Source organism: Lagopus leucura, unplaced genomic scaffold, assembly GCF_019238085.1.
Source record: "Lagopus leucura isolate 7727_CA_CO unplaced genomic scaffold, USGS_WTPT01 Super-Scaffold_100002, whole genome shotgun sequence".
In the NCBI taxonomy this organism is placed as follows: Eukaryota; Metazoa; Chordata; class Aves; order Galliformes; family Phasianidae; genus Lagopus; species Lagopus leucura.
The window spans coordinates 25,915,506-25,939,611 of NW_024962263.1; the positions used below are offsets into that span (position 1 = coordinate 25,915,506).

Here is a 24,106-nt window from a genome sequence, read left to right on the forward strand (position 1 = left end):
CAGTTTGTAACAATCCATAACAGAAAGCAACACAGCAGACTCTTTACAAAATCTTCTGTTCTTGAAATACACATTTTATTCACCACACTGTTTGACTGCAATATTCCCCTTGCTTGACCATCACGTTTCATCATGATGCACAATTTTAAAGCGAATTATGTCAAACAATGAGAAGGAAGTCAAAACTGAGGCTAAAAGAAATACTGGACTATGTTGATCAGGATTAGTTTTTAAACCTAGCAGTGGTATGTAGAGATGGACAAAGATGAAGGTTAGTTCTATAATGTGCATGCCCATAGTGAGAATTAAAACATGTATTTCTCTTGGTTTGATTACAAAGCAGAGTTTCTCAGAAAGAGTAAGTAACTCAGGTAAAACCTTCAAAGTGGGCACTTTAGCAAGTGGTCATAACCCACCCCTCAGAAGAGAACCTGTTTCAACAGTTGCTCCTGGCAGCCACAGAAGCTTTAACAGTTTACACATTTCTAGTTCAGCCCTCCAAAACACAATAAATCAACCTCTTGTGGGTTTTTTTCCACTTCCAAATTGGTTTTGAACAAAATACCTCAGTGATTCTGGTGAAATACTGCATTCTGCCCAAAGGTATTTGGACCTAATTAAATGAAACTTCACTAGCCCATGCGAGCAAGCAGTGAGGTCTGTAACATTTCCCTTGAGCAGAACTTAGACTGCTAGGAAGATGGATTTGTACATAAGGGAGAAAAGACTTACTTGAGTTTTAGAAGGGTGGGGGGAGATAATGTGTGGGGAAACTGGAAAAACAGAATAGAGAGGGAAAGAGGGTGGGAAAATGGAGAAATTAATAGAGAAAGGGAGAAGAATCTCAAAACGAGAGAATAAACAGTGTGCAGATGGCAGAATCCCAATGCACTACGCATTTGTTTTACAGCAAAATTCACTGAATTTCCCCGAAATGTCACGGCAACTGAAGGGCAGAATGTGGAGATGTCTTGTGCTTTCCAAAGTGGCTCCACTTCGGTGTACCTTGAAATCCAGTGGTGGTTTCTGCGGGCTGCTGAGGACCAAGAGGCTGGAGCTGAGGTGACAGGAACTCAGGTATTGATCCTCTGTCATGGGGTCCCTAAACCACCTGGGAAGAAGATCACAAGAATGGATAGAATGGAGGGACAGAAAGGCGGAGGAAGCAGAGGGAGGTTCCATGTCTTCTCAGGCACTTAATTTCAATTCGTGAAATAACAGTGCAGGAACCTGCAGAGAAAAATGCCCATCTCAAGTGATGGCATCTTTGGTGCCTGCCACTCTAAGTGGCAGCTAGGGACATTCATGAAACCACATGGATTTCCAAACTCTGTTTTGTTTTGGTTTTGTTTTGTTTTGTTTTGTTTTCCTTATTATTTTTTTGTTCTCTTTTTATTTTATTTTATTTTCTTCCCTCTAGATTCCCTTTGGAAGGGCAGTTGTTCAGAGACTGCCTCTTGTGAGAATTTTTTATTTCCCAAGTAGCAAACTGCTACATGGCTCTCCAATTTACAGCTAGTGCAGCAGAACTGTAGAAGGGCACATTCTTTTTTTTTCTTTTTTTTTTTTTCTTTTTTTTTTTCTTTAGAGGGTAGAGTGAGTGAAAGCCATATAATGCCCCATACAAGCAAAAAATCCATACAACATTGCAATTTCATCCCTCCGAGAGGGACAGAAAGGAGCCTTGTCCAAACACCATCCCCTGGGGGACCCTCCCTACTGCCATCTCCGCATCGCTCAGGGCTTCAGCCGACCCTGAACGACGACGCCACGACGCGGGTGGGTGGCGGCTGGTGGATCTCAGCCTCTGCGGAGGTGGAGATTGGGCTCTGCCCGCTGCGGCCCGCAGGTGGCAGACGCGCTGCGCCGCTGCCCTACTACACGGCAGCTCCACGGCGGGGAGCGGGGCGGCCGCGGCGGTGCGGGGGCCGGAGACCTACGGCGACGCTCCTTTCCCTGCAGGTGGAGCTCCTGCCCGAACGTGACCTGGAGAGCGACGGCACGAAGATAAGCGTAAGTGGTGCCCCCAGCCCGCTGTTCGGGCGACTGCTTCCTAACTCAGAGCCGAGTTGGGCGCTGCCGGCAAGCGTTAGGGAGTCTGCTCCCCTGGGGACCCTCGGGTATGAAGGTGCCTGCAGGAGAAGCCCTAGCGGTAGAGCTTTGGTAGAACCTATTTCCACAACGCGAAGCAGACGGCCTTTGCGCATCGTGCTGTTTCTTGATTGCATTTATCTTTGGATACTCTTGAGTTTGATTTAGCACTCCTAAGCTGTTTTTGGGGCTCACTCACTCTGAGGGCAACACCTCCCCACTGGGAGTAAAGCCTGCTGAGAGAGAGGTCTTGCAAATGAATCTCTTTTTGAGGAAAGAGGGGTACTGACACTATTTACTGTTTTGATATTAAACCAAAATATGTCAACAAAACTATGATCAACTTTGCTGCAACCCTTGTCCAGGACACAGATACAAGGGCCTTCCTCAACATACCCATTTCCCAAGTCACAAAATTGGCTCCTTGACCTTAGAAGAGTTCAAAATCTTCATGTGGCAACCCAAGATAAGTACCGTGGTGGGGTCATGCTCACTGCAGTGAAAAGACACAAATACTTAGTAAATACTGAAACAAGAATACTTCTTTGAAGCCCAAAGGATTTTTCCCTTTCTCAGGCACAGTCTCTTAAGGAATGTAGTCAAGGTTCTAATTCCAGTAAAACTTGCAACAGATACAGTCAGATAATTTCCATTAAATCCTTCGTTTTTCTCCTCTTCCATGCCCATGAACAGACAGCCTCGTAACTACATCAAGTGTAAGTGCATCTAGATATAACTGAAGGGCATTTGTAAAATTGAATACGCACATTTTTGCATATATGCTATACATATTCTAATGTTACTTAAATTTTCTATGATATTTCTCACCACAATCAATATTTGTGTCATGGATCGTATCTTCAGCTACATTTGTAGACCAAATTACAAACAAGGTCTACATGCAGCCTTTGGATACTATTTTCCTAGACTTTGTGCTAGCAGCCGATTTATTCAGTATCGTAGCCAATGTATTCAAAATCTGCATAGTAATCAAGAAGGTCTGTAACACAGTATAGCTGGTAAAGCTTTACCATCTTTCAAGTTAAATCTCTCTTTTAGTATGTATGGTAATAATTTAGGATGGGGTATTTATACAATGTTTTTGTTTAAGCTTGCATAATACATTAGGGTGACAGACAAAATACACTTGGCAAATGTAGACTTTTTTTTTTCTTGATGGCATAAAAATACTACCCATGAAGGAAAGTATCTTCATGAAGAGGAAAGTAAATTTTCAAGTACATTAATTCTTAAAAGAGACAGTAAAATCTATGTACTGATTTTTTAAACGGTACTGAAGTACGCCACTTATGATAGTTTTAAGTGAGATAATTTCTAAATTTCAAACACAAACCCAAAAACTTATTCTATTTTTTGTTTGTGCTTTACTGTTAACTTTGTAGATATTGCGTGGAGTCAAATACGGGAGGATTATGACCTCCAGATTTTCTTTTTGTTCATGTAGCTCACATGAAATTTTTTAATCTTTTAGCCAAATATGAGCTGTTCAGTAGAGATACATTGTTATTGACTATGACTGAAATAACTATCTGGCACTTTTTACGAGGGGTGCTCCGAAAGTAATGCCTTTTCTTTTATTATGTTGGCCCATAACATCATTGCCATTCATTGACACTTGCTGACCATTTATGGAGATCAAACAATGGATGTGAACACAGTGAGGTGGTGGGTTATGTATTTCATCAATGGCAACAGTGATGTAAAAGACAAACCATGTTTCAGATGGGCATGCACTCCTCTCACACCACAAAATGAAGACAGTCTTAATCAGCTCATCTTTGCAGATCAGCAGATTATGACCAGGGAATATTAGCTGCAATGCATTGGAAATGATGGTGCAACAGCAGAATATCACAAAGTTTACACCATCAGTGGGTCCCATCAGTATTCACACAGGAACAGAAAGAACATCATATGCAAGTTTGTCAGGACCTATTGAATTAATATGAGATTGAAGGTGACAGTTTCCTGGATCACATCCTTACTGGTGAAAGATGTAATATCACCACTGCACGCTGGAGTCAAAACAGTAGTCCATGGAGTGGTGATATGTGAATTCACCAAATAAAAGTTTCAGGTTTCAGCCCTTGGGTGAGTTAAGTGATGTGCGCTGTTTTTTGGGATAGGAAAAGAGTGATCCTTCTGGATTTCCTGGAACTCAGAGAAACCAAGCTGACTAAGCTGAACGCTCAAACTTCCAGAGTGAGACCAGAGGAGAAGACAACCTTTCTCTTGAAATGCGACAATTTTAGGCCTCATAACAGTTGGAAGACCATGGAGCAGTTTGCCAATTTTGGCTGGACTGTTCTACCCCACTCACTATGTAGTCTGGATTTAGTGCCTTTTGACTTCCATCTGTTCATTTTGATGAAAAATGGATTGCATGGGCAATATTTCCTGGCAACAATACTGTCATAATAGCTGTGAATTAGTGGGCCACCTATGCTCATGCCAATTTTTATGAACACATCATGCAGACTTTTGTTCATGGCTGATGAATGTGCATAGCTAATGGTGATGATTATGTTGAAAAATAGTGTTTTGTAGATGAAAATACCCTCCATGAAATAGTTTTATTGTGTTTTTTGCAGTTGTTGTTGTTTCCTTGGAAGTATTTTGGAGGCATTGTTTTTGAGGAGACCTACATGTGTAATTAATGTTGCATATGTTATGCTTGAAAGAATGCAGTCCATATGTTCAACTCAGTCAATTATAAATTCAGACCTGAAAACACCACAGTTTCCAGCTTGCAGTTATAAAGACCATTCAGGGTCTTAAAGCTATAATGTATTCATAAGTATTCATCTTCTGTTTGTCAAGCAGGCAGAATAAGTATGTTGCCAACATTAGTGACTATGGTAAACCAAGTTATCAGAAGCAATGTGTTGAATAATCATCAATAACACATGTCTAGTTTTAATCTAACGGTTGCCCATTTCTGCTATCTGTTACATATTCATTACCTTGAATTTTCCCCACTGCCTGTTATTGATATTATTGCAATAACACGTGGATGCATGCTTTTATGAATGTGGTATTAAAGTGGTGCTCGTTCCCACTGAATCTCTCTAAACTGGCTTCCAGTGGGTTAACAGATATTAATCCAGACAGAAGAGCCAATTAATTAAATAAATTCTCTGAGGTGATGAACATACAGAAAAGAACCTGTGTTACCTTTCTTAATGCATCTTAATATCTACCAGACATTCCTGGATGCATAGTTTTTTGAGGCATTCTTTAATTACTTGGGACAAAAATTTGTTATATTAACTTCAGATATTAGAAACAATTAAAGATAAATCAGAATTCTGATTTTAGCTTCTTTTAACATGATCTTGAATACATGCTCCTTTCTATTGTTAAACAATGGAAATGATATATGACTTCTAGTAAGTATACAAGTTAAATAAATGAGACAAAGGAAACTACCTGACAAAAGATTTCTTGTTATGGTTATTAAAGACCATATGTTTGGACACACCAAAGAGGTAAATTGAATTCCAAAAGTGCAGTCTCAACGAAATGAGTACTACAAGCTAATCTAATTAATAGTTATTAAAGAAGTTTAAATAGCTTTAAATATTGGCAAATATCTCCAACAAAATTGTAAATGCAGTAGTTTAAAAGCTGAATTATTCAATACAGCCAACTAACTGAACAGGTTTAACCAACAAAATACACAGATTTTATGTGAGAAAGCTCATTAAGAATGCTTATGATCTGAAGAAATTAATTGGAATGAATATGGTATTTTGAGTTGTTTGTCCGAGTCCAATTAACATTTCAGTGTAAACCATCTAAACAGTTTGGAAAAGGAGATGTTAGACAGCCTTCTAGATATAAATAATCAAACTCATCTTTGATGTAGCTTCCCTGCAGTAAGCACAATTACACCACTGATTAACTTGGCATATGATCTTCTCTGGGCAGTCTCTCTATCAGTATAGTCTTTCTAGTGAAAAAATAATAACTGATGCCATGTTTTTCTGTTTTGTTTTGTTTTCCTTGAAAATTTGTAGACAGTGAAAGTACAAGGGAATGACATCTCCCACAAGCTGCAGATTTCAAAAGTAAGGAAAAAAGATGAAGGCTTGTATGAGTGCAGGGTGACTGATGCCAACTATGGAGACCTTCAGGAATACAAGGCCCAAGCATATCTCAAGGTCAATGCTAACAGCCACTCTCGGCGAATGCAGGCCTTTGAGGCATCTCCAATGTGGCTGCAAGACATGAAACCTCGCAAAAACATCTCAGCAGCTATTCCAAGTAGCATCCATAATCCTGCCAATCAACGTGTGCGTGCCACCTCCAGTCCTGAAGCAGCAGCCAAAATCCCCAAACAAAGTCCACAATCAGGTATGGTAAAGCATTTTCAGCATTTCATTTGATTGCTTACCAGCATGTAAAAGGAAACTAACTCAACAAGGTAACCAGTTGTGGCTAGAAGCCTGGTGCTCTTTTATTCCTCCATCTTTCCAGCTCTGTCTCTCCTACTTTCTCCTTAGTTCCCAATTAGCTGAAAAATCAGCTTCTGGGAAGAAAACTCTAGAAACCCAAATTCCTATTTTTGGAGTTCATCCATACCAGCTTCATTCATGTAATATTAGATCTCTAATCAAAGCTTAGTTTTTCCTATTGTGAATGGAGAGAGAAGCATGTCAATGAGCAGTTCATCTCATTTTAAGATGACTATTTGCTATAAATGAAATAAAACACGTTTCTTCCTAGCACAACATGGACCAGTCGCTTAACTTTTAATTCTCTAACTTTTGGTGTAATTTATCAGTCCTATTTTCAAAATGAACTAAACTTGTAAATATGAGCAGGTTTTAGACATCATAAATTATCAAAGTTTTTCTATAGATCAATCTATGCAAATTTTAAGGTTTCTGGGTTACTTCTATTTACACTGAGGGCCCAGTTTAACAAGGAGATCACAGCCTAGCTTAAAATACATAATTAAGCTAATTTCATTTGTTTTATTGTATCATTTTAGTGCTAGCAAATTATATGTTATCAACATCAAAACTAGGAATATAACAAATTTCATAGCACATCTGTTATGAAATCAATTTCATCTCACAGACATAGTCTTAAAAAAAAACATTTCAATAAGGAAAATATATTTCATTTACAGAGGGGAGCAATCTGATTATTATTAAAAAAGGTGATGCACATATACGTTTATTGTATATTTTTATTTACTGATTGATTGAAAACTTACCTTTATTCCCCGTTCCATGAAATTGAGCCACTTTAATTTTTATCTCTTAAAAAAAACTATTTAGCTTTTAGAAGCAAAGAAATGTTTCAACTGATAGAAAATCATCATTCTACCACTACTTTCCTTTCATATAAATGTATATCATGCTTATTTTCCATTGGACTCATGCATTTCCGGTAGCAGACTTGTCCATAAAATGAAAAATCTAGTTTCTGTTTAACTCTGTGTGAAATTGATTAAAGCAGTCACAAGTTTATGAATTGTATTGCTATAGATTACACCATTCTGGGGCCAAAGTATGTTCACAACAGTTAATCCATTAAATCATTTCAGATATATAGTTGTATATGTAATGTTGTTTATGCTTTTAGCACAACAAATATATTGCATAATCAGCGGGTATTTGTTACTTGAAAGCCAGTAAAGTATTTTCTGGAAAGTTCCTGTTAAAAACCTGACAAAAAATTTCTCTGTAACCTTTTCCTTGAACATAGGTTTCTGTGGATCTTGTTCTGCCAATCCCAATCATACGTAATTCAAAAATTAAACATGTTAAAATACAATTAACTTCTTAATTCATTTACTGAAGAAACAAAGGGTAGACCAGGAATCCGTATTTGGCATAATTTCAATATAATGGTTACTCACTACGCAGTAATTACTGGTGATACTTTTGGTGAATGTCAGCTTAACTTTTGAGAATGGAGATTCAGTTTACTTTTCTTGATTATATGTAGTCCTGATTTTCCATCCGTGGTGCATTCTACATTTCTCTGCATTTCACAGTTACTCTATGCAGATAGAAATATCCAAAAAGCACAAGGCAGTGGGAGACTTAATTCTATGGAATTTCAAGACTGAGGAAGGCAAGGTTTCAGTTGTGAGACTTCAGAATAACAAAAAGGAGATGACAAAGTTAGGAAGGAATAGTCTTTCTTTATATATTGTCTAATCAACAAAATCTCCTTATACCATCAAATGAGAAACTCTTCTTCAGCATCATGCTAACCATACATTTAAGCATGAAATAATTGTATGATTACATTTCATGTAAGCAATACATCCATCCAACATACCACACAGAAATAAGATTAAATTGAAATTTATCATTATTAGCCAGATGTTTGTGTTTGAAAAACTTAATGGCTGACTGAGATGTGTTTATTAATGTTAACTAATACATTGACTTCAGTGATACTGTTTAAAGCACTCCTAATCGTAGGTAATTGTATTAAATATTGTCCAGTGTTAGAGAGCTAGTAGATATTTATTGGCAAGCAGTAAATTTTACTGCTATGTTCACAGACTATCTCAAACAAAAAGCAAGAAAACAAACAAAGAAAAAAACCACCTTAAACAGCAGGGGGAAATATGACACTGAAAATACTGGGAAAAAAATATTAAACTATTTCTTAAGAACTCTGACTAATTCAGGAAGGACTGGCTTTGATCATGCAAATATTTTGAATTTATTTGTGATAGATAGCACTGTACTTAACTCCTTCCATTCTGAAAAGCACTGCAGAATTCTAGATTTTTTATAGCAATAAATATTTATAGATAGCTCCAGAAAAGTAGCTGATAATCACTATCATTTTGAATATTAGCATTTCCCATCTGAGCAGATGTTTCTGCCATTCTTCCCTTTTACTCAGAAATATCTGTAAGAATAACTATGAGAGGCTATGCATTATGAAATTCATTCAGCATTTTGTGCTGCTCAGAAAAATGTTACATGAGTGGAAAAAATGTTTATTATTGTTAGACTAGTGAAGATCTACTATAGAAAGAAAGCTAAAAAAAAAAACAAGGCTCACAAATAGTTTCCAGATAGTACACCGAGAAACATTAAACATCTATTTCAAATTAAAAAAAAAAAAAAGTCAGGAAAGCAAAAATCCAGCTTGACCCTTTCATTTTATATTCGTGTGCTGCATCAAATTAAGTAAATCATCACATCATAACAGGAATTTGAGCAATTTGACAGGCTAATCTGCATACATCCAGAAAATGTCCTGTGTAGGTGGAGTGGCAGTCACTTTTTCCTGCATAATTTATTATGTATTTGAGACCAAAGGTAAAAGTGCAGTTATCATAGGGTCTTGCAACTCTATTTAATGTTTCGATCAACTGGGCTTCAGGAACTGCAAAGAATTCAGGCAAAAGGAATCTAATCTCAGTCTAGTTCCATTCAACTCTCAACACTTGTAGCAATACAAAGGGCTGCAAAATCTGAGGTGCTGAAAATGTCTATATACCCAAAACTCTTCCTGTTCTGCCAATATTCTGTTAAAGCACTTAAAGCCATTAGTTGCTTTTCAGACTCATGAAGATCAGTCTGACAGAACAGAGAATAGCTACAAATGAAGAAGTGATGTTAGACCCATTTTCTGACTGTTTGCATTCAGACTTTGCAGGTATCCTGCAACATTTTGTTCTTTCCTGAAGTAAGGAAATCAACTATTGACCTAACTGCATACCAAAACTGTTTCTGTGATGGCAATATCGGATTGAGTGGCTTGAAAAGGAGCACAGAGCAGAAGGTCTTTATCTAAGACAGATAGACCATTTTTTTCACATTATAAATAATTTGAAAAGATGGTAATCAGGTGTGAATGCAAAAGAAGAGGATGGGAACCTGTTTCTTGAGTCTGTTGATACTGATAAACAGATAACATTCCTTCCAGCCTCCACTTCTATCTTTTCAATCCAGGAACTTTTTATTATCCACCTCTTAAAAAATATTTTTTGTTGAATTTGGAATCTTCTGAGATATAAAACAACTTCTGTATTACTATTATTAATATTATTGTTGTTAGTTATTGTTATTATTATTTTTTTTTTTATGTTGCATATCTTTTTTAAAGTGAAAAGACAAAGCTCTGCTTTAGCTTATCCCAAGGTGACAGCCAACATTACTGCTTGCTTCATGAAGAAAGATACTCTAGCTTTTGAGGCTGTTTTTTTCAGAAGCAAGACAGGGAGGCACCAGCTGTTATTGTGATTGTTTTACAGTAAAAAGTGAAGTATCTGTGTTCTTAAGGTATGTGAAAGCAAAAAACTAAATGAATATTTTATTCTATTTCTGAAATGTTACCAAAAGTTCTCAGAAATTCTTTCAAAAGTATTATGCAAGGACTATCCTCTTCTACATCTGTTTACAATATAATCTCTGTTTTTACTTGAAATTTACATTTAGTTCTCTTTTCATGAAATGAAGCCAGTCCTTTTTTATTTTTATTTAGTTAGTTAGTTTCTTGGAAGTAGCAGAATAAATTATAGCCATGATAATAGAAGTAGCCCTGTTAGGCAGTTAGCAGTTGACCTTGAAGCTGTAAGCTTCTTCAGAGAAGTACTACTCTGTTCCAAATTATTTCACTAACAAAGCATGATGTCTTGGCAGCATTAAAAAACATGGTTTTTAGGCTAGGATTTCCAAATGAAATAATATAATAATAATAGTATCTTATTCAGTCTACTTGCTGTTAAAATAAATCAACACAAGAATTTCAACTTCTATTTTGCTGTTAAAATAAATCAACACAAGAATTTCAACTTCTATTCCTGGTGCTTAGTCTAGCTGAATTCAGCAATAATTTTTAGTGGATCTGAAATTCTAAATCCTGCCGCAAGTTAAAAATAGGGGTGATAAATCATGCAAAACAGTATCTATTTTTTTGGAAATCACTGACATTGCCAGTTGCTGATACTATACTGTCACCTTCCTATGCCTTTCTATTCCCAGTCAGTCTGTGTTCATTTTCTGCTGTACAAACTTTTAGCAGTTGTTCACTACCATATGCCCATGCCAGACAGTACTGATTATACTTTGCTTCAAACATACTCTCTCTGAAATAAGAGAGATTATTTACATCCTTAGTTATGCCAATATTTTTTAAGATAGTAATGAATTCTGACTTTAAATATGTGGTATCTCCCCTTTAAAATGTATTCCTCTATAAAGTATTGGTATTTATAATGAAACATGAAAAAACTAATCCAAAGCTCAGATCTTTCCTATTTTTTCTTAGTAGTTACCAATATATTTGTCAATTCACCTGCCATTGCTACTTACTCACATCTCTTCCTTTCTTTTAGATATTTAAAAATTTACCTTTCAGACTCACATTACCCTTTAAACAAAATTGGTGGGGGATTCCATAAGAGTATCCCAAGTGCCCAAGTAGCAGAACAACTTCAGAGTCGTTCTGTACTGCATGTATGATATTATTTTCTTTGGAAATTAACTGCATAAAAGATTGCAGATGCACTACATGGTTAATAAAGAGAGAGAGAATGAAAAAGAAAGGAAAAAGGAAGGAAAAAAGAGGCTGTTTATGAGTTGTTTGTCTGTTAAATCAAATTGCTTTTCACTGCTGTGCAATCAGGCAGCTTGCACTGGGTCATCGGAGATTGCAGCATATGTGACAGGACCTGTTCTTGAAATAAGTGGTGGGATTTCCTTGCTTCAGAACACAGTTCGTTTATTATTTGACACATACACAGCAAAGTGAAGGGACATTTTTGCTTTTTTTTCAAATGAGAAGCAGGAAACTTCGTATGATGCACTACTTCATTATGAAAATCTATTGCATTATTTATATTTTAAAATAATGGCTAGGATTTTCTGCTTGTTTGAATGGGTACTTTTCTTAAGCCAAAAGAATAGCTTTCATTTAGAAATAAATTGGGTCAATTGTAAGAATAAGGATGAGTTCTCCCCCACTCATAAAGTGAGAGTAAATTCAAGAAATTCAAAAGTGAGAAGAATTCAAACTTTATACAGCTTCTACTACCTAAAGAAGTTCAATGAATTGTATGAAAATACATGAAAACAGTGGTTTCTCAACTCATAAAGATTCAAGAAGAGGAAGTGCTTAATGATTGCCTTTTTTATTTTTTCCTTAACTTTGATCAACTTTTTTTTCTAGTCTTTTTCTTTGAAACCATTGAAACTCAGACTAGCTAAAAAACTCAGCACTCAGTATTATCTTATTCTCTATAAGAATTTTCAGTCTGATTAAACAGTTCATGAGCTTTAAAAATATTCTAGATACATAATGTTCTTTATAGCCACAGTAATAATTAATTAATCCTGCACTTCTGATGATAAACCTGGATGCCTTTTGAAGAGCAGCCGATGAAGATTCCTGGCCTTGTGAAGATAAGTCTCTGCCCCGAACCCTGTATTGTAACTTATCCTTATCCAGTACCTTAAGGGAATTGTTGTCATGTTTTTGGCAGTGCAATTCACTATCCTGTCTGTGTGGGTGTTCAGCCAGATCCACCTTAGTGAAGTTTGTTCCCCTATCTAATGACAGATCCTGTTTTCTTGGAACAAAATTGCCTAATGTTATGAAAAGAGTAGAAGTGGTAAAATATCAGTCACAGCCAACATTCCTAGCCCTTTGTTTATAGACTCTATATCTAAATGAGGAAGAGAAAGAGGAGGAAAACTCCTATGAAACATGACTTTAGTGCTATGGTGTATCCATCTTCTCTACTTCCTTCTGTGCAACTAAGAGATAAAAGGCCAAGAACCAGAATAAATTGGAAAGAAAGCCACAAACTAGTAGTAACTCTCAGAGTGAGCTAGACATCTAGATGGTTAAAAACTCTTAATTAGAATAATACTGATTTATATACTATAATTCTGTTTGAAAATATAGTTACAGAACATCATGCCTGTCAAAAATAACATCTCAAATACTTGTTTTGTGTTTAGTTTAATTCTTCACATACACTGATCAGTGATCACTTTATACCTGAAAAATCTTTGAATAACAATGAATAATGACATTTAGCATTTATGACTGAATCCACACCTCAGAACTATGATGAGAAAGTTAAAACAACTTGAAATAAATGTTAAAAGAAAATCAGAAGTTTAAAATGTGAAGAAGATGAAATTAATAATGCACAGTCCTTCAAGCTGCATTCTAATGATCCATACTAATTATAAATGAATGCTTTGTGCCTGTGGGGATTATAACATTTTGTAGTATTTTTGTATTTATATCAAAGAAACTGAAAGACTGAAGGCTTTTATTTGTACCCTTTGATTTAGCTCTTACAGTTTAAAATTTTACAACTCCAAAATCTCCATCTTGCTCCAATCAGAATTTATTACCCTAAACCAGAATAGCAGGAGGAAATAGATGTCAGATCCTTAACTGTCCTAATTGAACAAAATCACTGGACAATGACAATTGATAAACTAAAACATTAGTCTGTTAAATTGAGGTGGATGAAGAGGTGGCATGGGGTTTGCTTCTGTCACTTCTACTATAAAGGATTTAATTTCCATAAGAGGAGGAGGTAAAGAGATGGAGGCACTAACTTCTTAAACTGCTGCAGTTAAATAATTTTGAGCTTGTGAGTCACAGCCTTTAGACAGAGATACACTCTGTTAAAGGAATTGTTCTACTCTCTAGAACTTCATTATCTATCAGGCAAACAAAGGATTAGAAGAATGGTGCCTGTCTCAGAACCTAAAAAATTCCTAAAATCTAGGAATCAGAAAGAAGAAAACAGATTCATCCAGTCACATGGGTAGAGACAAGAGGGAACTCAGGTGAGTTCCAAGAAAATAGCTCTTATATAAATGATATGAATAGAAGGAGATCAGGTTGACTCTATGTCAAACATATAGCTAAAATGTGCCAGGTCCGTGAAAGACAAACAAAGGCATTGAATATCTCATGATGAAATATTTACAAAGAATATTAATTTTCCTTACATGTTAAAATAACCCTTCTAGTATGTTTTTCTTCATTTGACATCATTGTTGAAGAGTAATATTAAATATTATTTTAGATGAAAGGATGAACAGAGTGCAAAAAAGCAGGAGATTAAAAATGAATTCAATTATATTTTTCTTCAAATAAAACTTACTATTACAGCAATGTTATGGTGTCTTCCAGAAGTGACTCTTTTGTCAGTTTAAAAACAATATCAAAAAATGTCAAATATCCTTATATTTGTGTATATTAAGAAAATACTCAACATTTATGCTAGAGCCATGTTTATCAGAAACAGTAGAAAGTGGTTGCTAACAAGAGTCAGTTCAAGAATTTTGATTAACAGACAAATTTCTCACCTTTGTGTGAGTGGGACATAACCATATGCAGGTAAAGTGATGAGGATGGGATACCATAGGTGACTCCCAAGAATGTGCATTTACTGTGGAATCAACCATTCACACAGATAAATAGAAATGCATCAGTTTACATATTTTTCTGTCACACGTTAAAAAAATGCCTAAGACATTTTATATCCATGGTTTTCGGGAATAGGATGAAAGGAAAAGGTGCCAAGCACTGATAAGAGCAGTCACAAAACATGCTGCTAGTGGTTTGCAAAGAAAACCAAGTAACCAAATTAAGGCCCATGTTTGCTTGAGATTATTCAACCCCTACCCCCCACATCTTTTACATGTTGCAATGAGGATTGCATATTGATTCACTTCTCTCACTAGCTTCACTTAAATAGCTGACATTGATGTGTCATCAACTATATGCAATCACCTCTCAGCAAACCTTTTCCATAGAAGTATTACCTCACTGAAATAGAAACAGTTGAAGACAGTGTATTACTTATACATGTGAAGAGCCATTCAGTGTGAAGAAAAAAAGTCATATCGGGCTCAGACACTAAGCATATGGAGGAAGAGAATTAGAATCTCGCTATAAATGGCTGATACATGAACATTTGTAGCTGAGAGCCCTAGATACAGAGAAGGCAATTTATCTAAAAACAGGAAGATACTCATGGAAATTTGACTATCATTACAAAAAAAAAAAAAAAAAAAAAAAAAAGTTAACAACATAGTAATTATCTAGTGATTAGAATAGTAATTAGTTATATTTGCACTGCCTCCAAATATTCAAAAACATTAAGTACTCTTTATACCCTTGGTTGCACACATGAAACATGAAGTAGCTGAGCACTGAAAGATGTTTAAGTTGCTACAAGAAGGAATATACTTGTGAACATATCTTAAGCTTAAAGCAGTATGTCTTAAGTTCAAAAATCCTTTTGACTCTGACACACTCTTCTCTGCATATACTCTGTATGTGAGTGACAATTAATTTCCACTTCATTCCCCTGGGCAACTTGATCTAATGGGTGACAACCCTGCCATCAGCAGGAGGGTTTGAAATAGATGATCTTCCAACCTAAGACATTCTATGATTCTTTGATTCATTTTACTGAATGAAGTATTTAATTTACTTCTACTTTCTGAAATGGGTATCAAATTTATTGATGTATTCTAAGCATATTTACAGGAACAGCCGATGAAAATGCTGGGAAAATTGAAATTTCAGAATCTTTGATGATATAATCTGCCGATACCCGAGCTCATCTGCAGACTCATTAAGTTTCCATACATATGAACACTTCTATAGACATGAATGAAACTCATGACGCCAATGCGTAACTGTGTCAGGATTTTCTAGCATGCTAGTGTGCAAAATACTTTTTTGTTCAAAACCAGATATTAATGCAATTTAAATAAAGCTGCATTATTAATACAGAATGAAATGAACTGATGGAAATGATAATAGTGAATTTGAAGATGAAGGAGATAAGAGGCAGCAAAGTCAATAACATCATGCAATTCATTTTTATGAAAAAAGATGGATTCAAATCTAGCAGATTTTTCACTGTTCTCATCAGAACAGTACAAAAATCTACCAATATTGATTGCCATCCAATTCAGCTATATGTTTAGGGATCTTACCCCACCTCTGCTGCCTGTTCAGAGTAAAGGAATGACGTAGTCAAATAATTCCAATTATTTCTATTACGTCTTACATTTTGAAAATATTAGTGTTGATTTTAACTTCATATGTTAGTACGTGTTAATCAATGGTGAATGATGTCCCAGTTAGGAAGCCTGGTTCTAGTGAAGAACTAAAGAAAAAAAAAAGATCAAAGCATTACTTGAAGAATTAAAAAGAAAACCAAATCTCCCAGATATGCTGTAGAGGAAAAACAACATAAATTTTACCTTAGGAATGGATTGATATAAGGAGAGGTGTAGAAAGCAGCCTAGATGTAAAATCCGGTATATGTTGCCTCATTTCACTCAGTGGTTTCGGAAGAAGGTGAATCTTTGAAATCTCTCAGATAGAGCACTAGACAGGTTTTGCAGGAATGATGGAGTCAGACAAATGCTGAGAGGAACAATACAAGACAGTTCATTGATCTTTCTAAGAACAATTAATCAACCACTTTGAGACAAAATAAGACAACTTTCTAACAACAATTGGTAAGCATTATGGATAAGGGTATTGACATATGTGTTATTTCCTTATCAACGACTCCAAGGCACATTTAGGTAATGGAAAATAAAGAGAAATTAGTAAAAGATCAAGAAAAAGAGAAGACAGATATGTAGAGAGAGAGATTTCACCACTTCCTCGGATCACATGTTGTCTTGAGTCTCATATCTTTCTTCATGGATGGGGGATCAACAAAGGGAAATGTGTATTTTCATTGTTATATACTTTAGGTTGTATTACTTTAGGTCTGAGACTGCCCTCAGGATAGTAACGCAGTTGTGTCTAGACAATTTGGGAGTTTTCAACAAGGGTCTTTGGAAGTCATGCACCTCCTCTTTAGTTAATACTGATGTTTTTTTCCAGCTGTAAGGGGAAAAAGATGCTGTCTACAAGAGGAAATTAAGCTAAACAGTCTGTCATTCTGCCTCCATAGAGTGAAGGTTCATAAACCTTACAGCTTTTGACTTGAGTCGTTTAGTCCCTATTCGGTTTTGTCCTCTAGTTGTTTGAGTAAGCGTATTCCTTATCAGTGTGACATATGTTCACGTCAGTGTGCTAGTAATTCCACTACTATCCATCCTAACACTGTGAAATTGCAGAATCCATTCAAGTTCTATTCATCCATTTTTCTTTCATCATATTGATATCTCTCCATAGATTTATTATGACTAGTTCTGGACAACTCCCTGAAGCCAAGTATCATTTTGTGACATGCTACCAACATATGAAGTCTCTGAAGATTTTTCCTCTCCCAAGGATTTGTATCTCAAGTTTTCATTTGAACATGTCTGTAGGCATATTATGAGTCAGTTCAAGACTGATATGTGCCAGCCCAGCTGCTGGAGTTATTGTGACATAAATCTCTGCCCTGCTCAGAGATGGAAAGTTGTCATTTTCTTTTGACCTATAACAGCACCAAATACCCGTTTGCCTGGGTGCTTTAACCTACAGAAAGCTAAGGAATAACCATCCATCTAGGAGCCCATCCCTCTTCCTCATTTGTTTTCTGGGTGTCACAGGCATAAAAAGTGATATGCAAATCAGCAAAGCTACACATTGGATGTAAAGTCTAAGTAAATAGGCTTCACGGAAATTTAATACATAGCCTACTCTAAATTTGCACCAATACATAACCTTTCATAAATTACCATTCTTTCCAAAATTCATATTAATTTCTACATTGCCACTGGTTTGAAGCAGTAATTTTCTTCCAAAATGCAAGAAACTCACAGTATCACAAATATCACAATTTTTTCTTCTGGCATATAAGGTGGATCTATTTGCCCTATATTGTACATTCACACATAACTGGGTGATGGACAATTCACATTATTTGAATTGGCAGAAATCTGACTACTGTACAGCCGATGGAGAAAGATGGACTAGAAGACTAAATAGAAGTATCTACTATTTGAGGAGACCTGAATGTAATGCCTGCCATTTTTGTTACTACTTGGTTCCCCAAAATCAAACACAAATGACTGATCCTTGAAATAAATACAAAGACTAATTCCTCTGAGGAAGGAAGAATACTTTACATTTGTTGAAGGGAAATTTTCTTACCCAGTGTGAGTATATATGCCAGTCATACATAAAAGCTATAGGTAACTGTGATTTCTGCAGTTCAAAAGAACAAAAAATGTAGCAATTGGTAAGCCAGAGAGGAAGAACCTTTTATTTCAAACCTATGTGAGACACATTCATATAAAATTTCCAATAAAATCAACCATACATGGTTTCAGTAATAATTTTAGACATAAAAATGCAAATGCCTTCCAATAAATGCAATGACTCATGAACTTCCCCAATAAAATTAAGGCAGATGTTTCATGAACTTTTACTTATTTTACATGGAAATCATAGAAAATTATGATTTCATGCTGCTGAAACAGGGGCTGAGAAGAAGGCTGTTTCAAACTTAACAGAATATACAGCAAACTTGAGTGTTACACAACAGCAAAGAGAGCACTTCAAAATGGAAGATGTCAACATAAATTTCCCCCAAAAATAAAAAATCAAAATAATAAAAAAAAATAGCTTTTTTAACATCTGCATGATTTCAGAAATCAGTAGTTGAAAAAAATTATCTGGTATTGAACATAAGTAAAGAAAGGACAACTATATAGGCAGAGTTAGTTTAGCATTATGTAATACATATAAAGAATCTAGGGTGGACTTTTGTGTAACTGGCTGTACTTTTCATGTTCTGCTCAGCATGAAAACAGGATACTACTCAGAAGTTTATCTTATGTTGTGGTCAGTGGCTTATTAATTGAAAGAAACTGAAGTATATCCTCACTGAACTTACATGTTTAGTAAGACATTGAAGCAGTGCTGACAAATTCACATAGATCCTCTCTGTTATTTATATGACAATAATTTGCTAGTTTCAAGCAAAAATAAGAGTCTAGTCATCAGAGGCATTAAATATTGAAGATTGGAATGCAGTACACTATTTCATCCTGATGATTTCACAGATCTTACCAAGCACAAGGAATGCTAAACTTGCTAAATTTCCAGCTTTACAAATGGAAAGTGTGAGATATCTAACGTGGCAAACTGTGCAATGTGCTTTTATAAACAAGGAATTCTAAAGCTGTAGAATCTGAACTAACTGCTAAGTTTATAAATTGGAGGGGATTTTTTTCTTTTGTTTTTGTTTTTGTTTTGTTGGTGTTGTTGTTTTGTTTGTTTGTTTTTCCAGCTGTGAAAAATAAATGGCCAAAATCATGAAACCAGCATTAGCTTTTCTCTGCTTGGGTTTTTATACAAGTTTTTAATACAATTTTTTTTCTGATCAGTATCCTAGTGAAAGAGAAGTATTGTAGTCATTCAGATATGTGGTGAGGAACAAGCTTTTTGATCAGGTAGGGATAAATAGCAATTTATAACTTCATCTGATTCACAACATTTTATAATACTACATGCTAAAATTAATTTCATTAGCAGGTCAAAATTGGTGCTTAAAACCTTGAGGTGTATACTATGAGCCATGAAGTTTTTGTGGCAAATAAATTTATTATTTTAAACAATCAGATCAAAATTATCAATTGCAACTGTTCTCTTTTCTCTGTTTTCCAGGCATTTATGTAAATAAAACCTAAAAATACAGAAATAAACCCAACTAATATAAACTAATATAAACTAATATAAAAAAAAAAATATGTGAAACCATAGTTCCACATAATTTAATGTCATAAACCACTCTTTTGTAATGTTGCACAGAACCCTATCTCATTATCATATGCCTTTGGCAAAACAGCATTTAGAGTAAGCTAAATATTTCATGTAGAAATGTTCTTTTTTATGCGTGTCAGTGGCAGAAAACAAAAAAACACAACACATGAGAATACATTTCTCACATCAAGAATCACAGTGATTGGTAGGCCAAGATGCGGGTAACCTTGACTCACACATCAAGCAGAACTTAACTAACAATATAGAAATAAAATGTGCATACCTACCACCGTTTTTCTTCCAAATTATTGTCTTTGGGGGTAGCATAATTATAGTCCAATTTTGCTCAATGCTCTTTTATTTCTCATTATGTTAATTAGAAAATAATGTTATAAATTACATGGAAATGAGTAATTGATTAAGAAAATCCACATCTAGATCTACAGTGTTTTACTTATATTACTGTACTCACACTTTCAGTGATACTATTTTGGTTCCAGTCAGAAATGTATACCAAAAGCAGATCTGTATGAAAAGTCAAAGTTTGAATACTCTGTGTTTTTTGATATATGGGTTTCAATCTTTAATTTTCTTATAACTTACATTTAAAATAGTGCAATAAAATCTCTGATTTATCCACCTTAAGACTTTTGGATTTGCAATGAAAATAGAAATTTCTATTTCTTTTTACTCTATCAAGATGGAAAGCAGAATAATAGAATATGAACTAATATGACTGACCAAAAAAAAAAAAAGGAATAATTCTGGAAAGGCTGCTTTGAGTTTTGCTATATTAATATTCTATGTTTGGAGCTTCTACTCTCCCAAAATCTAAAGAGGCTCTTGTGTTCATAAGAGAACCAATTAAATTATTTTGTGCATCTCTGGGAAAAAAAAAAATAATAAGTCAAACCTATGTATGATCTTAGAGGTCTTTTCCAATCTTAATATTTCTATATTTCTATGATTCTATGATTTTTAAAGCCAATTGCATTCCATAAAGCATCACTGAAAAGATGAGAGTGCACTTAGCAATCTTATTTGTCACTGAAGACTACGAATCAATTTCACTGAGGGTGATATGCTACTGATATGAATTAGTTTGGATTTGACAGCATTTTGGACACTACTAAACCAGTAAATCCTGTTCTGCTGTGACATTAGGATGTAACAACCAGTTCCTGAAACCATAAAAAGGACACAGTTTAAGATATGTCTAAACTGTTTCTCAGCAATCTTAACTTCTCTCTTCATTTAGAAGCTGAATTAATGTTACTATAACCCCAGTATTTTTTCACGTGACCTGTATTTAGCTTGCACTTTCTGTGTGTACTCTAATCTAAATTATTCCAATATAAAGAAAAACAAACTCGTTTACAGAAGAGTATACATGTAGAACATGATACAGTTTGTGGAGAGTTTCGTGATTTATGCAATGATTGAACTATATATATATATATATATATATAATTTTATAATGTGTCTGCAAAATTTGACCCCTAATTTGAGACTTATGGATTGTTATACTGAAAAAACAAACAAACAAACAAAAAAGTTAATGTTTTGCTTGTAAATATAATGGTATTGCTTTCCCCCCTGTGAAATAGTACAAGTCTGTTTTTTATTGTATGTTTTTTTCTTCCACACTATATTACAGCTTTAAAATTCTGAAATTATAATACCACTGTTTTTAAAAATCCTTGAAAAATATCCATGAGACTCTTGTGAGTATTTGTCTTCATTTGCATTGTATATGTTTTGTGTAGAATAAATGTGTCTCCATTGCCTTGGAGATGCACTGCAATTGTCTTAAGCAGTGTATTTCTCTAATTCAATCAAAAAGATATTTGAATGCCAGTGTAATGAATGAAAATAATTCAGTATGATGTGAAACCATCTTACACTAAAAAAGATTCTGTAACTATGTTCTGCTAACGTACTTAGGGAAAGAGAAGCCTTTAGGATATCTGTCAGATGACATATTTTACACCTTAAATAAAAGACAGAATAAAGCCATGCCACAATAAAATCCAAACTTGAAATAGAACTCAACACTTGTGTACCAGTACATAAATACTGCCTGCATAAGAGCAACCCACAGGAAGAACTTGTAGTAGGTTTCTTGCTTTTTCCTAATACAAAACAAATGTTTTGAGAAGGCCAGCAAACTACTGCAGTACAGTACAGGAAGGTTAGCATTGTTAGATGAGTAAGAAGCAAGCATGCTTCCTGCTTTTGCCTGCATGCAGTAGGGAATTCACTCAGAGAAGAAGTCTATGGTGATAACTACTATATGTGCAATATCTCATATTGTGTATTTACAGAAGGAAGCTGTGTTAAGAGATCTGGGATTGACTTTAGTCCCCATTTTTGAAGGGAAAAAAGTAGAAACCAAAATAATAGTCCTACACTTATAAACATATCAGATATTGAGAAGTACTGTGTAAAAAAATGTCTGAAATTTTTTTTTAAAAAAATCATTTGCCTTGAATTCATTTGGCTTTTGTTGTGCATGTTCTTATTGAGAAGATATAAGTGCTTTTTAGGGCTGCAAAGGAATTTGGTATTCAATTTAATATTCAGTTCTTTACAAAAGTAACTTATTCATGATTAATAGATTTTTTAAATAATAATCAATTATTTAATGTCCAACAATATTATGGATGCTTATACCATTATCATAACACTATTAGTACTTTTTTATGGAATTAATGCCTGTAACTATTAATAACATTCATCCTTTTCAACAGAGCAGTACATTTGTTAATCATGTGTTAATCTGTTATAACATACATATGGCATAATCAAAGTAAATGCATGATATTTACTCAAGTGATGTATTTCAAATTCTAAATCTAATTTTTATAATAGAGCATTATTAAACACTGAGATTTAGCATGCAAGTTGTCTAAGTACTCATGTCCTTGGTGTGACAACATTTCAATTAGAGTAGCTCTGACTATTTTTTTGTTTTGTTTTGTTTTGTTTTTATTTTGGTAACAAGCTTAAAATATACAGCTACATTTAGAAAAATAATATACATCATTGTTTTTATAGCTTTCTTTGAAAATATATATAGCCAGGGAAAATATTCATGCTCAAAATAAGCGCTTCACACATTTTAGCATTTTCTCTCCCCCTTATAAATAACACAGTCGTTTTCCAGTATCTCTTTTATTTTACAAGGGAATATTCTGTAGCTAGTAGATAATTCTTTTTGTAACAAGGCAATGATGGAAACAATTTTAAAGAGAATGCTTTGAAGTTGAAAATGTTTGAATTTGTTCCTCTTGGTATATTGTTCCACTTAATAACATTGTTGTTGTTTTTTGTTGTTTTTTTTTTTTAATAAAAAAACAAAAAAAAAAAAACAGCAAAAAAAAAAAAAAAAAAAAAGAAACAAAGAAAACAGACAAGAAACAAAAGCAAAACAAAGCAGAAAACCTTCTGGGACTGAAATACTTGTATGTGTTGTTATTTGCAGTGCATGCCAAGACATTCATGGGCACCAGAGCCAACCTGGCGAGCTAATTAAATATATAAATGTGTATGTTTAAAACAGCCTTATAAGGAGCATTGGAAATCTGCAAGATGAGCGAATATCTTATAACTTCTTCCGCAGGTGCGAGGATAGCTACAAGCCATGGACTTTCTGTCCTGCTTCTTGTTTGTGGCTTTGTGAAGGGTGCTTTGCTTTAATCTAAAAGTGCTGACTTTTTCCAATATCACTTTCTCTTCTTAAAGCAAAGAGCAAATCGCCTGTAAAATCCACGGAGCGGACAGCAAAGTTGACCCTAACCTCCAACCATCACTCTGCACCCAATGTACTCTAAATCTCTACACAAGGAGCACCTTCTTCAGGAAGTACAAACAAAAATACTAAATAAATAAATAAATAAATATTATAAAAGGAAGAGGATACCACATTTTCTTGATATATCTTATTTTCTTTGGAATATCACTGATCTTTTGTTTGAAGAGAACTGGTGTGATGTAATCAAATGTTTCATAACAGAAGACCTAGTTTCCTTCTCTTTCGGCGAGGAGAAGCCTCATCCTTGACTTCTCGGGGGTTAGTCTGCGAGTCATCAGTATTGTAGAATTAACCATGGATGACATTTGGCTTCCTACGCTGAAAGAATTGTTCAAGCCTAGAAGCAAACAGAGGCCAAATAATGAGATGAAGAATATTGATTCAACATCGACCCCCCAACCCATCCCACAGACTCTGCCAAAAAGTGTGGTTTTTTTTCTTTTTCCTTTCTTTCTTTCTTTCTTTCTTTCTTTCTTTCTTTCTTTCTTTCTT

General features: G+C 34.8%; 1 protein-coding gene across 1 annotated transcript; it reads left to right on the top strand.

The window, feature by feature from the left end:
* Positions 1–255: 255 nt before the first annotated feature.
* VSTM2A (V-set and transmembrane domain containing 2A) lies at positions 256–23,633 on the top strand. The gene is made up of 5 exons (XM_042868889.1): positions 256–271; positions 911–1,077; positions 1,963–2,013; positions 6,132–6,468; positions 23,545–23,633. The coding sequence occupies exons 1-5, from the start codon at positions 256–258 to the stop codon at positions 23,631–23,633; spliced, it is 660 nt and encodes a 219-aa protein (XP_042724823.1).
* Positions 23,634–24,106: the final 473 nt, after the last annotated feature.